Genomic DNA, 16,256 nt, shown 5'->3' with positions numbered 1-16,256 from the left:
TGATGAAATTTTCTCTTCTCAAAACTCAAAATGAACCATAGTCAGTCTCTGTGGGTTGGATAAGGAGCATTGCAAAATGCAACTGAAGATAAAAGCATGAGCTTCACCTGTGACAAGAAGTTGCTGACATTGCCTGCAAAGTAAAATCACCATGAGCAACTACACCTAGGTTGCTGACTTCCTGCTACTTGAACACCAATAGAAACATGGTTTCATGTAACTTAGGCTTGGGACCAACAGGAATTCCAGTTTGGTCAGTGTTGAGTTGCAGAACAACCAATGTCTGTAATGAACTCAACTGATGATATGATGTGGCCCAGGCCTCCATTGGGCAGGAATGTTTACCTGCACAGTTAGGCAGCATAGATTATGTTTTTGGATGATGTGAAACACTAATAAACTGAGCAGCAGACCAAGAATCGAGTCCTGGGAGACATCACATATACTGTCTAACTCTCTAGACATGAGGTTCTTCAGAGATGTAGAAATCAAGATACTCACCTGGACAGGCCTACACACTTGTCAGGCTTTTCAACGAATGAGGAGTGTCATGGCCTTTTCTTTCTGTGTATTAGTATGTATACAGATGTCTCTGTAGCTGTGACTGCTACATAACAGATGACATAAATGTGTGATACTTGATAATGGAATTTCATTCTTGGCCTTGGTGAGCAGTGTATATGTTGCAAAATAAAGAGTTTCACCAACTAGACTTGACTTTCAACTGTACTGTTCATTCAGCAAATGGCTCAGGTGTCGTCACCTGATCTTCAGATGCTACAGCTAGTGAGCAGACTTTTGAGCCAGTGGAGAATGATGACAGGAAACGAGGGAGAGGCAGGTGAAACAATGGTCCCTATCTCTAAATTACAGGGTGAACTTTTGATCTTTGATTATTTTGTATGATAGACTTTTCCCAAAGCTCCGATGTGAGCGTCCATGCCAAAGTATCACATTGTAGCAGTAAAGCTGATGCCCCATAACAGTTGATTCCCTGACTTTCAGTGTCTGCTTGCTCTGTTCTGAAGAAACCAACTATTGATTAACTTTAGCTAATTGTTGCACTATTGGGAGTGATTGTTCCTGTAACATAACAACACATGCAAATTTTAGCTTCAGGAAAATTAAAATACTAGTTTGGTTGCACTAACTATGACATGGCTGCCATCCTATCTTTTTTAATACATAGAGTGTGTTTATGCCTCCGACCCAGCGACAGCCATGGCCAGAGGAATTATGTTTTCAAGTTTCAATCATGTATGTTCGCTTATCTCAGGAACGCCTTGAGGGAATTCCCTCAAATTTGCCACAAACATTCACTTGGACTTGAAGGATGAGCTGATTAGATTTCAAAGATCAAGGTTACTGTAATGTGTTTTTGGCCATAACTCAGGAATTCACAAGCTCATTATGAGAAAATTCCACACAAATGTTTCATGGGATACAATTATGAAGTGGTGATTTTATGTACAAAAGGTGTCCTTGGGTGTCCACCTTGAAACTGTGCTGATTGTATGGATCTTCTGTGCTGTTGGGTTGAAGAGCAACATCCATATTTGAAGCACTGCAGTCCACCACAAGCTCATTGCTTCTGCTGATATTGAGCTTCAGGTTATTGTCGTTGTACCATAGTCTAAGTGAAGGCTGCATGTTTCTCACTGGAAATCATTCATCGGAATCACACATGGCAATACCCTGACAACTTCCATTTCACTAAAAAAAGACATTTAATACCTGGAACTGTATGTTCATTTGTTAATGTTAAGTGTTTCTGTTAGCGTGAGTAGAGGAATATTATGGGGATTCTTTAGCACCTGGGACTGACCAATATCCTGCAGATAATACTGTCTATAAAATGTTCAACTCAATTATATCAACTCAGCTCAGTATAGTTGCAGTTAAACCTGAAAAGACTGTTGTAGATAATAGTGCCTGTTTTGAATTTGCAGCATATTTATCCTTTCATTTTTTATTTTGGAAGCAGGGTCCTCACAGTGCTGCCTTTCTCTTCCTATGTTTTGGTCATATTGACAACGCGCAGGATATTAATGGTGCACCATGCGTCACAGTTTATTTTGACTTCAGCTCAAATCAGATTTTCTCTAGTTATGTAGCAGCAGCCTCAAGCATTTGCTGAGTGTTGCCTGTGCAAGCCTTAAGTCACTCCGACATATGAGACACATCCAGGTCAAACTCAGAAAGTTTAGCTTGACTTGTATATTATTAGCTTTTTACCTTTAAACAGACTTACTGTGGAGAAATATCTCCCAAAATACACTGACAGCAGTAGATGCAGCAGATTGAGTGAAAAAAAAGAATTGTGCAGGTACTTTTACAAAGGATGTGCTCTTTAGTTTTAATAACTTCCATATTCATTATTTTCCCAGCTAAATCATATGTATTCATGTAGTAGATTAACTGGAAATTAAATTTTCTGCCATTGCCTTTCCTTCTCTCCCTGTGTCTGTGCTTCAGATCCGCTCAGACCGGGATAAGAACCGGATGCTGCGCTACAGTGTGACGGGCCCCGGGGCCGACCAGCCTCCGACCGGTATCTTCATCATCAACCCAATCTCAGGCCAGCTGTCCGTCACCAAGCCTCTGGACAGAGAGCACATCTCCAACTTCCATGTAAGACTCTCTACATGGTGACAGCTAAGGTCAACAGCAAAGCAAACATTTAATGTTTCAGTCAAGGTCACTGAATGTTTGGATTTTTTTAGATTTTGGTATACAGACATTGCTTTTACTGCAGCTGAACCCCAAAACGCTATGTTAGCAAGACCCTCACAGTCCTATGGTTAAGAGGACAAGACAATTTACAAGCTGAACTCCAAATTGTTGCAAACACGTGATAAAATAAAAAGAAGTCATATTACGAGATTTCAAGTCTAATCCTGAAATCCAGTTCCAGGTTGACAAACAAACAAATCTCCTGAATCTCTTGGTTTTCTATTTACATTGCTAAAGAGCAAATAATGAAATATTCACAAAGCAGATGTCTCTTTTTTAACCAGTGCTGACTCTCGCTTCTGGGGGTTGAAATGCTAAATTTCACAGTTGACAGATAAAGAATCTAATTTGGTTGTCAAGAAGCCTTAAGGAAACTTGTTTTTTTTATTTAGCTAGTTTGCTGCAAGCATGCTGCTGTACTTTGCCAAAGATCTTGATTGTGAGTGAACTGTGTGTTTTTGAAGTTTAACAGCACCAACAAATTGGTCAGTCTTCTCTGCTGAGCTCAATTAGCTGATCAGATCACATCTGTAGCTGGACTCTCATTCACTTTTTTTGTTTGCTTGTTTGGATCATGTATGCCATGGGAAATATGGTGTGCAAAAGCAAGCAGGCTACATGTGTTCTATCTTGTGCTACTAGTCTCATTTTCAGGCTGTAGCTATAGGTTGTTCACATTTATTAGCATAAGTCGAAGCTTTAGTGTTCCTGCCTTCTTGGCCCAAAGACGGTGATTATAGATCTCAGCTGAATCTCTCAGTAATCTAAGTAATGTTCAATTTAATGTTGAAAGTTGAACCTAAATGGGTTTAATAACAACTTCAAAACTTGATTCAAATCATGTAAGATGCAATTTAACCCCAACCCCAGCACTCACTCACAATCTTTTTACTGTAAAAAAATAAGCGAAAAATACATTTCAGATGATTTAGGCTAGCCCATGCTTGGCTTTGGGGGTGAATGTGCTCCCTGTCTGCCTCACCACCATAGTTGCATGTCACCCTCCTGTTTTTATTTTCATCTTCACCGTCACTCTCTGCCAGATATATTCTCTCTCATGCACAGAGATGAAGAAATTCTTTACAAAAAGAGTCTGGGTGTTTGCTCACTACAGTATATCTCATACAGTCACACACACCTCCGAGAGCAGAGTCTAACCTTTTGATCTGTAGGAATGCACACACACTCACAGCTCACACAGGGGAGTGGAAATCTGGAGTCGCAGCAGGGTGATTTGCATTTAAGCCGTCTGATGAATATTCATGTGATTGGATGTAGTTGTCAGAGCTAGGAGCTGGGATTGGCCAGCATGTTTATTCATGAGACAGGCTTTGGCTCTTTGAGAGCCTCATACAGATGCTTCATACGCTGTAAAGGATTGGCTTATTGAGGGTCCAAGGCCAATCAATAGTTATATTCAGCATCTTTGACCATTTTATGCTAAGTACATAAATCACATAGGCCTGCTGTTTAATTGGGAACATCAAAGATGCTTAGAAAAAATAGATTCTTGATTTTCAAAGTGACGTTATGTTCATTGAAGTTATATAAAGACTGGAAATGTTTTGTTCTTGGACATGCTTTCATTGCTGTGTAAAAATTGGTCTTTTAAACTTTTTCAGTACTTTGCACAATTTTACATTCCATCTTTGAGCTGATATTAAAGGCTAATCTTGATTATACTCAAACCTGCTGGGACATGCTCTACTACACAGCACATCCTGATGAACATCAGGCTGCCAACAAGTATAACTTCAGAAACAATCAGGAGCGCTTAAGACTGACGCGTATGCTCTGAAGGAGATGATGTTGATGAAACATCAGCCCATGAAATGAATTAAAAAAAGTCCACGCTGCAAATCTGTCATTTTGCAGCACTCCTGCTTTCTATGATATCTTATGATCCTCTGAGTGATTGGCACAAAATTTGGTATAAATGTTCCTCACAATGAATTTTAGTAACTTGACTTTCCCATCAGCCTCAGCTGTACTTTGTTTACATTTAATGCTAATTAGCAAAGGTTACCAAGCTAAAAGCAAACATTACTTACTAAACATTCACATGTTGATATTTTCATTATGAACATGGTGTTTTTAGCCTTTAGCTCAAAGTTTCTAGGTACTAACCATTACAGAGCTGCCAGAATGCTGTAGACATATGATCGACTCTGTTCTTAACAGTCTGTCTGGCTTCTTTAGCTCCTGAGATCTGGCAACCCTGAGTGAACTCATGCAGTTGTTTTAGTTTAAGGAATCTCCTCTATGTGTTAGTAATAGTGTCTAACCAAACAGTTCAAAGCACCTGGAGTTGCACAGGTGATGGAGGAATACTCAGTGTTTGTGTCAAAAGTGTCCTTAACTCCGCCACTTAACCTGATGGAGAGTGTGTTTGTGTGTGTGTACAGTTGCGAGCCCATGCTGTGGACCTGAATGGGAATCAGGTGGAGAATCCCATCGATATTGTCATTAACGTCATCGACCAGAACGACAACAGACCAGAGTTCACACACACCATCTTCAACGGCTCTGTACCAGAGGGATCCAAGCCTGGTACCAGCACAGACACACTCTCTCACACGGATACATACACTTGTAACTTGTGTTATATTTAATACATTTAATCCTTCTTAACTGACATGTCTGTGTTTACCTGTTTCTCTACAGGATCATTCGTGATGACAGTGACAGCAGTGGACAAGGATGATCCAAAAACTGCCAATGGGATGCTGCGATATAAGATCCTCTCTCAAAATCCCCAGAGCCCCTCCTCCAACATGTTCACCATTAACAACAAGACTGGTGACATCATCACTGTGGCAGCAGGCCTTGATCGGGAGGTGTGTGTGTGTGTGTGTGTGTGTGTGTGTGTGTGTGTGTGTGTGTGCGTGTGTGTGTGTGTGTGTGTGTGTGTGTGTGTGTGTGTGTGTGTGTGTGTGTGTGTGTGTGTGTGTGTGTGTGTGCGCACGCGCGCACATTTTGTAAGGCTTGTCCCAAAACCCATATGGAGCAGCTGCTTCTCAGCCTGTGAATGTCGGTCCAGCCTGCAGTGTTTCCCGCAGTGTAAAGACAGCTTGTAGCTTTTTTTCTAGCCATGTTCTTACTTCAGTAGATTCTACAAAGTGTGCTGTGGTGAAACAAGACACTAAGTTCTTCAAACAATCAAAACAGTTCCTCCAAATTATCTAATACACATGAAAGTGAGCACATCTGAAATAACACTAATCATTCGTCTTTGTGCACATATAGTTGGTGACTACAATTTGATCATGCTAAGAATAAGACTGAAGTTATCGGCAAAACAGTCTCCACTCAAGGCATTTTTAAGACTCCTGGCTGGTTTAAACATTGATCTTGACAGTTCTTTTTTTTTTAGAATTTTAAGTGGACATGGACGTGAAGTCCTAAAGGTTAGAATAATTGGAAAGTATGAACATCTACTACTGAGCAAACTCAATCTGCCAATGAAGACCATGTGATACAGTAAAAGCTCTAGAACTAGCAATGAAGTGGATGTGGTGATTTTCTTACTGTCTGTTGTTAAGAACCTTTCCAAAGCCAAGACCAAATACTCAACTTAGTTGTAAACTGAAATATTGTTTCAAATATGTTGTTTGTAATTAGGGTCTCAAAAATGTAAAGTCTGTGATGTTAGAATGGGAAGCATTGAGCTTGATCTGTGTTCCACAGGCTGCTTTTTAAAGGTAGAGTGTAATTCAGATTGTTCTTTTTCAGAATGGGTATTACATTGTTTTCAATTAGCCTTCTTTTTAGTCATCAACTTTAATGGTGCTTTGACAGAAAGACATTCCATTTTTGTCAAATGCCTTTAATTAGATTAGATCTACGATCTGTGTAACAATATTTGAATTTTGGTTATCTTTGGTGCTGTTGACCCTCTTTGTTCTCTGTCTCTTTGCAGAAAGTCACCCAGTACACTCTGATCATCCAGGCTACGGACATGGAGGGAAACCCCACCTACGGCCTGTCCAACACAGCCACCACTGTCATCAAGATTACTGATGTCAACGACAATCCCCCTGAATTCACTACAGACACAGTAGGTCCTCACGCATTCTCTCATGTGTGCACAGAGGAAATCTTTTGGCTCTGAAACTGCTGGTGGGGGCGAAGCACTGTTCTTCTAAACGGCACTGAAGCTCTCTGACTTTTTATTGGTTGTGGCAGATGGTGGAGGATTGAAAAGCCAATGAAATTTCCAATATGTTTATCGTCCTCATTAAAGCTGAACAGGTTGGACAGGAAGGAGAAGCGTTAGTAGTCGAAGTGCTCTTTGTTTTGGGAAAAAGAAGCACTTAGCTCTGCTGTGAGACAGAAACCATCATCTCTGCTTCACTCTCATTTCTTTACAGTAATGTTACCCAAATATTGATGTGTTGCTGCTTAATTTTTGCAGTGATGTACTGGTGTTAAAAATTCTGAAAAGTGTGTTAACAAGTCTGTCTTTTCCTCCATCTCTGTCAGTTCTTTGGGGAGGTTCATGAGAACAGGGTGAATGTGATAGTTACCAACCTGACTGTGACGGATAAAGACCAGCCTCACACTCAAGCCTGGAGCGCTGTGTACCGCATCATCGCTGGAGACCCCACTGGGCGCTTCTCCATCCCCACTGACCCCACCACCAACGAGGGCCTGCTCACTGTGGTCAAGGTGAGATTTGGCCACTGCAATACACACACACACACACACACACACATAAACACACATACACCGGAATGAACAAATAAAAAATGTAAAGGCCTAAAGCAAAGCCGCTTCAGGATATAAATCATTTTGTAATAGGCTACTCTCTCCTTCAGTTCTGTGTGATTTTACTGTTTTCTCTCTTTCATCTGCACATCCTACACATGTAGGACACGCTGTAATCCTGTATGGATTTTATGTAGGTCATTTATGTATTTTTCTACTTAGTATACTAAAGTGTCAATCATCAGGCTTCTTGTACTTAAAGCTGTAATTCCTAACATGCTATTAGACAGCAAGCTGTTGCTGTCTGTTGTCTGCTGGTGTATGTGTAAAATTCAGGGAACTCAGATCAATAAACTCACTCCTATATTGTCTCCCTTGCTGCTCCTGTGGTTGCCATGGTCAAGCCATGAGCGCTGAACCATCATAAACTCCCAATGCAGCAGAAAAGAGCTTCAGAAGGGCAGCAGCCACCCTCTCTCTTCTTGCCACTGTGTTTACACTGACAGTAGGAAAGACTGGGTTTACATCAGCTGCAACATAGTGCAGTAAGATGCTGTAGGAGAGTGAACAATAAACAGGGAGATGGATATCAGTGAGATCAAATTGCAAAGTTGCATCATTGATAGTTTTATATATAATTTTCTATGAAATGCCTGTAAATGCGCAGCAGACTGCACCACTAACAATGAACACTTCTACTATATGGAGAGGTGATTGCTTAATGGAAAAAAAAAGAATGATATTGCACAAAACCATTCCAACCACAATAGTATCAAAAATTAGGTTGTTCATTTTTTTGTTAGTGCAATAGGACATAGTAGAAAAGGTGACTAATAATTAAACAGATGTAAGGTATACAGATAATAACACATAACAGTAAGACATAAAAGAGGTTATGAGGTTTATCATTTGGATTTGGTAGAGAGTTTTAGTTGTTTTTTTACAGGGAGCACTGCATGTATGAAAGTGTGCTGTGTAGATGTGTCATGTATTCATGTCTGTGTAAGTGATACTAATAATATAAGAAGAAGTGGTGACAAAGACAATGCCTATACATGCATACATATATATAATATAACAGTACTAATAATGATAATAATAATATGCAACTTGGCTAGGAGGAGGAGGCAGCCAGGCCAGGCGGGTGGGGTCCAGCCTTTTTTCCTTCTTTTTTCCCATTCCTCTTTCTCTTCCTTGTAATTCATTTCCTTATCTGTATCTAATGGGTTTCCTTGTCTAGGACCTCACCCAGACCTTTAGAAGGGAGCTAGTTCACTGCAGGTCATATCCATTTTTTTCACACTGGGCTGCCTTTAGACCCTCTAGGGAGGGAGCCACACCATTGTGTGTGAGTCATAGTGTTGTTGTTATTTATTTAGTTTGCTTGCTTGTTTGTTATTATTATTATTATTATTATTATTATTATTATTATTATTATAAGGAAACTCATCATCAGCATAATAAAGCACTGTAATGGACAGGTTGAGAGAACAAAGCAAAAACCCATATAGATCAGTTAATTATGAAACAATATAATGAGCAACAATAATCACTGATGATAGCAAACATAATAATATTAACAATGTTATGATAGTTGTTATTGTTATTAATATGTGCGCTTGTGCATGTGAACATATGAGTGTTTACTATGATTGGTGGTCAAGCAAAAGACAAGAAAGCAATGTTAAACATGATGGAATTAGAAATGCAGCTCATAAATGGTTGTCACATGGAATTGTAATATATTGAAATGTTTTTAATGGAGGCAGGAAGTTTTTCCATGAAAATGTTATCCAGTAGAAAGTTTTTTTCAAATGTGACCTGAAAATCCAAAAATAAAGCTGGATATCCTGTACAGTGAGGAGCTGAATTTTCTGCCTGGAAGGGTAACCTTATGGGACCCCCACAGACTGACCACAATTCAGTGCATTTGGGCTACTAAACAATCCATTGCTACGATTGAGAAGAGTTCTATGAAGAGTCTACAGGAATAGCATCGTAATGGACCTTGACCTACAGAAAAATAAATACTGAAAAAATAAATGTAGAACCAAGGTGTACTTACAATTTTGAGGCATTTTATGCCTCTATTCAAGAGATTCAAGTAGATCATTAACAGGAAACTAGAGAGAAAGATATGGAGCTGTAAGTTCCCCAAGTATTTATTTATTTTATTTTATTTTTTTCTTACTCATCACAGCTCTGTATGCTCATATGGAGCTATGAAAACTCCCCAGGGTCCCAGTCGCATTCTGAAAGCTCAGAATGCAATCTTATACATAGCTTTAGTTAATAAGATCATTACATATAAAGAGAATGGTTTGTATTGCCCTTAAGGTTGTCCCTGTTGCATCTCGTGGCCATCCAGTGTATCATGTGACTGTTATCTATTATATCCTTTTCCTGTCCAGCCCGTCGATTTTGAGCTGACTCGTTCCTTCATGCTGACGGTGGAGGCAGAAAATGAGGTTGCGCTGGCCCGTGGCATCCACCTGCCTCGTCAGTCCACAGCAACCGTCTCTGTACGAATCTTAGACATCAATGAGAGTCCAGAGTTCAGCCCCAACCCCAAGTCCATCAAACTGGAGGAGGGTCTGCCTGCCGGGTCTCTACTCACCACCTTCACCGCCCAGGACCCAGACCGCTTCATGAGACAAAATGTCCGGTAAGATACCCCCTGAAAAACATGACTTTGGCTTTCATTTTGTGATGGTGAGTTTTATGTGGAAGTCATGTGTGAAAACTATAGTGTTAAAGTAATAAAAGAGTACATATAATTAAAACTTGTAAAATTAAATATTGAGCAGGTTTAAGTGGAGAGCTAAATGTGTGTCTTCTTTTAAAACGAACCTTTGGATATCATGCATTTATTAGAATAAAATTCAGAAGTCATTGTCAATGACTGTCATTGACAAGGTATGACTCAAAGGAAATTAGCTTATTAGTATGTATTTAATTCAGCCTTGGACTCAGTTACAGTAATGTTTTTATCTATTCATACAATGCACATCTTTTTGTAGCTGGAACGCTGTGATTAGATTAAGGCATAATTAGCATAAAACCCTTCTCTGTGACTGCAGGAGTTGTCATAGCCAATGCTTGACTTCCTAGTTTGGGAACATTAGCTAACATGCCTACAGGAACAATTAGTGGTGCCATCAACAAACTATCTCAAATTATCATTAACATTTGTCAGGGTGTTTCAAAGTCACAATGTCACAAAGAAAAAGGACTTGTAAGATGGGAACCAACCAACACTTCCAGGGTTACAGGAGGAATTAGTGCTGCTAACAACAAAACTCTTAATTAACTTCCTTTATATCCATCCTCTCCATTCCATGTCTTGTTTCAAAATAGCATTATACAAAAAGGACTAGATTTTTTTAAGTGAAAACTGAAACTTTTTTCAAAATGAATGGTTTAAGTAAGTTCAAAACTATAAAAAAAAATATAGTATAAAATATAAAAATACAACTACACTACAATATACAACAATAAAATTAGATTATAAAGAGATAATATGATGATCTGTGGAGGAAAATGAACATAAACTCTTGAATTTCCCAGTCTCCCAATGAGGCAGATTTCATTTGTCTTTTTATTTGTTCAGGTTTCCCTTCATCAACCATGCTCAACCACACAATTTCATTTGCTCAGTAGGATGAACGTTACTACTCAATTAGTGATGGTGGCATACTGTTCTCTGTTGCAGCCCCATTTTGAGATAAAATCTGATAACATGGTTGGATTTTTTATTTTTTTATTTTTTTTGTTATATTACTGAAAACATCTTGTCTGCAGAAAGTGTGTTCCAGATCCAGCAGCACTGACAGCAACCAGAGCAGATCAGTGAGAGCCTGCAGGACTGCTGCCTCTTGTCCCCGTCCTTTCTTTTACATCCCACTATTTGTTTCTAAATGTAGTGCTGAAGTCTTTGTAGCCTAGCAACAGCCAATGGTGGACGCACACTGTCTTCACAAAAACATGCGAGTGCACTCACACACACATGCTCACACACACACAAGAATATTGTGCACTATAGAGCAGGCCAGGGAGTACATTTTGGTTTCAGATTTTTCTTTTTTGTTGCTTTGTGTTCTATAGTTGATGCTGCTACATTCATTCACAACTGTGTTTTCTCACCAATTAAAAATGTGCCAAATGGAAAATATTCCCTATTCATTGATGGTTTATGGTGGCTTTTTGGCAGCTTTGCTCTCCTTTGTTTGAAGCTGTGCTGTGTCCCTGTTTATTCCCATTATTTGTCAACTGCCTGGGCCATTTGAAACATGGCCTCTGCTGTTACAACAATGCAGACATATAAGTAAATTCTGTTCGATAAATACAGTTCATCAGTAGGTCGCAGGGATTTGCCAAGCATCATTCTTGTCATCGGTTGTTTCTAAGTCTAGAAAACATAACATGTAAAAAAATTCTGCTGATGAATCTATTTTTTGACACAATTCTCAAGTCTGTTAAAGGTAGAATCATTTGTCAGAACAAATCATCAGAACAAATGAATGAGTTGTGGTTGCTTCATGAGAGTGCTACAGCCTCCATATTATCAGCTCCGCAGTAGCTGCTTGGCCGGTAGCCAGGAAAGCAGATAAAGAAGCCTCTCTGTGGTAGTTTCTCATGCTCTCCCTCTCTCTGACTGAATCCAGGTACTCCAAGATGCACGACCCTGCCAACTGGCTGGAGATTGACCCGGCTAACGGCCGGATTTCCACCATCGCTATTCTTGACCGAGAGTCCCCCTACGTCAAGAACAACCTCTACAACGTTACCTTCATGGCTTCAGATAACGGTGAGACAAGAGGGCAGCGCTGGTGTCCTGCAGTAACCCCATCCCCTCACATACAGAGGTGGACTGCATTCACTGAGCCTCGGTGCCCTTTCAGTAATTGCAGTGGTGCTGGTTTTAATGTGGAGTCAGTGTCGTAGTCCAGCTTCTGCAGAGTATCTGCAGTGTTGGGGAAGCTTCTTAAAAAGAGTAGCTCGTGAAGCTGTAAGCTCATCTTCACTAAAAGTAGTTCAGCTACAGCAACACCACTTTTTAATTGAAAGTAACAAGCTACTAGCTATTCAGAAGAAGTAGCTTAAAACATTGAGGTTATTTTAATAAATAGTTCCTTGTTTCTTCAAGAGAAAATAGAATATAGTGATGAAGTATTTCGTCACACTATCTGCTAAAATAGCTCACTACTAGAAACAGTACATGATTTTGAAAATAGCTCGACCCAAAGGCGACTGGGAAATGTAGTGGAATTAGTATGTAGCAGCAGTACTTTCCAATACTGGGAGTGCTGAAAGTCTAGTCCTATTTTTTAATCTGTAATTTATTTATTTTTTTATTTGTTTGTTTGTTTTCTGTTTCACGCCACAGACCTGCTCTGTAAATGAGATTCTGTAATCTTTTTTGAGAAAAAAATCAAGAAATTTTTTTGTGTTTTACTGATTTCATGACAGCCTCTGCATAAACTACAGTTTGCATATTACTTTCAGTTCTCTGCAAGCATTGCAAGCAGCAATCATTGCAATTCAATTTATTGCAATTCAATTCATTGCAAGCAGCAATCATCATCATTCTATGATTACCTGACACAAAGAAGATTAGATTTGGGATCACATCCATAAAACTGTACAGGAAATATCTCCCTTTCATGTCTACAAACAAAGATACATGTTGCTCTGCGCCTTCTCGTGCTGAACAAACGACCAAACAAACATCTATTAAAGAAATGTGAGCTTTAATGTAAGGTTGCAGGCGAGACCTACTTGCTAATCTCAACTTCAGTCAGTTTGGATGCTGTACTGTATGGTGATTTCTTTGTGTTCAGGACCGCTTCAAACAAAATATCCTCGGCTTGTGAGATACAGTTAGTAGTGCAAGTTTGTTGATAGTCTCTCAGTGCCCCTGACGGCTTAGCTGTCAATCTAAAATATACACCAGTCCACCCATGCAGAGGCTTGGAGACTAAAGAGGCATTTCTGATATCTGCAGAGACATTTTTTCTTGTCTCTTTAATGATAAAAAATGGCACAAGTTTGAAAATGACATTGCCATGACTTTTGACTGGTAAAAGGAAAAACTTTAATCCAAAAAGTGGAGGTTTTATTTTTCACTCAGTGTCTATTTAGGCCTGTGTTGTGCTCCACAGAAGCCAGCACTGGAGTAAAGTTTTTAAAATCCGTTGTTCATAGATCAGCCTTGTCCAGTGTGAAACCTTTTGGTTCTCTTTATAATGGGATTTCTGAATCATCATTAAGAATATTCAAATGGTTTTAAAATATAAGAAAAAGAATAAGTAACCTTCAGAGTTTTAACTGCAATGAACAGTAGGATGTTACACCAACAGTGAAGCCACACATTGACCAAACAATGCTGTGTCTTGTGGCTGAGACGCTTCCCTCAAGACGTCTTCCTGTAGGAAACAGACTGCATTATCCACCGTTAATTCCATTTTGATTCTTTATTCATGTAATCAAACCTGACCTGATCAGGGAGGCTTATAGGATTGCATAGACAGTCTTTTGGGCACAGTACCCCCATTGATTTCTGATGGAGACGTTTGTCTGCCTATTTAGTGCATGATTCCCAAAGTCTTGCTCTTGTTCTGATCACAACTGTTCTTTATAGTCATTGAAAAGAGGATTCTCTGTTCAAAGATGGAAATTGTTCAAGAGGAATGTCGTTCAGCAGCAGCTCCATCCATCCACTCTGCCCTGCACTCTCTTCATACAGAGACCCTGCTGTGCTCTGAGCTTCCTGCTAACTGACTGTCTTAGCACATTCTCTGCCTTTGTGGAGCACACACACACTGCAAGGAGCTCGCTGATAAAAACCCCCGCTCAGACGCACGGACAAACACACTCAGCTTGTGCAACAGGTTACATGTCTGCAGGTTTTCAGCAGTCACCATTTGTTCACCAGTCACCTTCTCTTACTGAGCATACTGTAGTTCATCCAAATAACTGATATAGTGCCCTTGTCATTAGCAGTATATCCATACTGCTGAAATCCTGCATCCAAGCTGCATCCAAAAATCTACTGGGAAAGGTTTTCCTGTATAAAGTTGCACATTCTCTCACTGTGAAGCTAAACATTCATTTAAAGGAGATGGTTGGTGATATTCTTTTTTCTTATTGTCACTAAATCCCATGAAAAGACTAAAAGCTACACTCTAACTGTTACAGTTGTCTCTTAGCCATAACCTCATAAAAATAACTGACAGATATATTGTTTTATTTCTAAAAAAGACTCAGTACTTTCCTAAAACAATGGGCTGCTGTAGTTTTTCATCAAATGTTACTCAAACTAGAAGAAATAGTGCATTTGCTGGGGACTGTTTTCAGCAGCAGGTGAATCCCCATTTGACAGCAGGCCTGTCCCTAGCAGGACGGTGTATGTGGGTTAAAGATCAACGACAGCATGTGTGTTCTGCCAACGAAGGAGCATGTCACACAATGCAACAGTATGGCTCACTGATGTGTTGGTAAGAGTTTATGGACAATGGAGCTATATTCTCAGAGTTGGGATGTGGTCGGACCATGTTTGGTTATTAATAGATATTAAGGGTAGTTATTGATAACAGTAACTGTATTAATCTCAAGAAAAATTAAGAATGAGAATGAATAATAATGGGGTACCACCCTGGGACCTGGGTTGCATCCGAGCACTGACACTCACAACCAGCTCTTAGCACAACATAAATGATCACACACCACTCTTTAGATATAGTACAGACTTAGTACAATAGCGTTTATTTAATTTCAGCAATATTGATCAACAAGCAATTATCCTATCAGTGAACATCTATTGTTCAAGTACAACTCCAACTTCAAGACCGCAAAGCTTGGAGGACAATGGAAGACGTGTTTACACGTCTCTGACAACAAGATGCCAGCAAAGAAAGCTGAGTATGCTACCGAGCTTGTGTGAATGTTGGTAGAAAAGGAAAGAGTGAGAGAGAGAGAGAGAGAGAGAGAAAGCAAACGAGATCTCAAAAACCTTAGAAAGACAGTCTCTTATCACTCAGAAACCTGGTGCCCAAACTCAGGTTTGCCATTAAATTTCCTGTGTACATCATCCTCTCCAGAGGTTGAACCCTTTTCATTTTGGACACTACAGGAGCCATTGTGCCTCTCGCAGGCCAAATTATGAACATACTTCATGCACATATTATGTGTCAATGTAAAAATTGCCTGTTCCATTACATTAATCAACCCAAGTGATTAGTGGTTAATAATGGTTAAAATGGCCCTAAGACCCCTTTTTCCACCACAGTCCTCAGGACAGATTTTATTATTGGGTGTAATGTGCAGCTTTTGCTGGGTTCCCCACCCAGGGACTACAGATCGTGGTTAACTGTTAGCTATATTGGATGCAGTAAATGTATTGTGCATTGTAGCTGCTAAAAAAACAATAAAGTAAATATGAAAATAATATACTGAACTTGTTTTCATTCTGTGTGTACAGGTGTCCCACCTGCCAGCGGGACAGGCACCCTCCAGATGTATCTGCTGGATATAAATGACAATGCACCCCATGTGTTCCCCCCTGAGGTGGAAATGTGTGAGAAACCAGATCCCAACGCCATCAACATCACAGCCAGTGACCCCGACCTGACCCCTAACGCTGGACCCTTCGCCTTCGAGCTGGCCAGTCGTCCATTAGACGTACGCCGCAACTGGACACTGATTCGCCTTACTGGTCAGTCTGAGCATTAATTTTGACATTTGTCTTCATTTATTCACTCTCTTATTTCCTGTGCCTGCTTAGATTGAAGAAACCCAGAAACAGAAATCAAGGTGCT

General features: G+C 39.8%; 1 protein-coding gene across 1 annotated transcript in view; it reads left to right on the top strand.

Annotated features, from left to right (window-relative positions):
- The window catches only part of LOC143315910 (cadherin-2-like), an 89,626-nt gene that overhangs the window by 53,112 nt on the left and 20,258 nt on the right, over positions 1-16,256 (top strand). Inside the window, exons 5-12 of the mRNA XM_076723475.1 lie at positions 2,476-2,631; positions 5,139-5,283; positions 5,398-5,570; positions 6,653-6,790; positions 7,216-7,401; positions 9,852-10,105; positions 12,105-12,247; positions 15,920-16,153. Coding sequence (XP_076579590.1) covers positions 2,476-2,631; positions 5,139-5,283; positions 5,398-5,570; positions 6,653-6,790; positions 7,216-7,401; positions 9,852-10,105; positions 12,105-12,247; positions 15,920-16,153 — 1,429 coding nt within the window. The remainder of the gene's footprint in view (positions 1-2,475; positions 2,632-5,138; positions 5,284-5,397; positions 5,571-6,652; positions 6,791-7,215; positions 7,402-9,851; positions 10,106-12,104; positions 12,248-15,919; positions 16,154-16,256) is intronic.

Source organism: Chaetodon auriga, chromosome 3 (assembly GCF_051107435.1).
Source record: "Chaetodon auriga isolate fChaAug3 chromosome 3, fChaAug3.hap1, whole genome shotgun sequence".
NCBI lineage: Eukaryota > Metazoa > Chordata > Actinopteri > Chaetodontiformes > Chaetodontidae > Chaetodon > Chaetodon auriga.
This window is presented reverse-complemented; position numbering and strand designations above follow the sequence as displayed.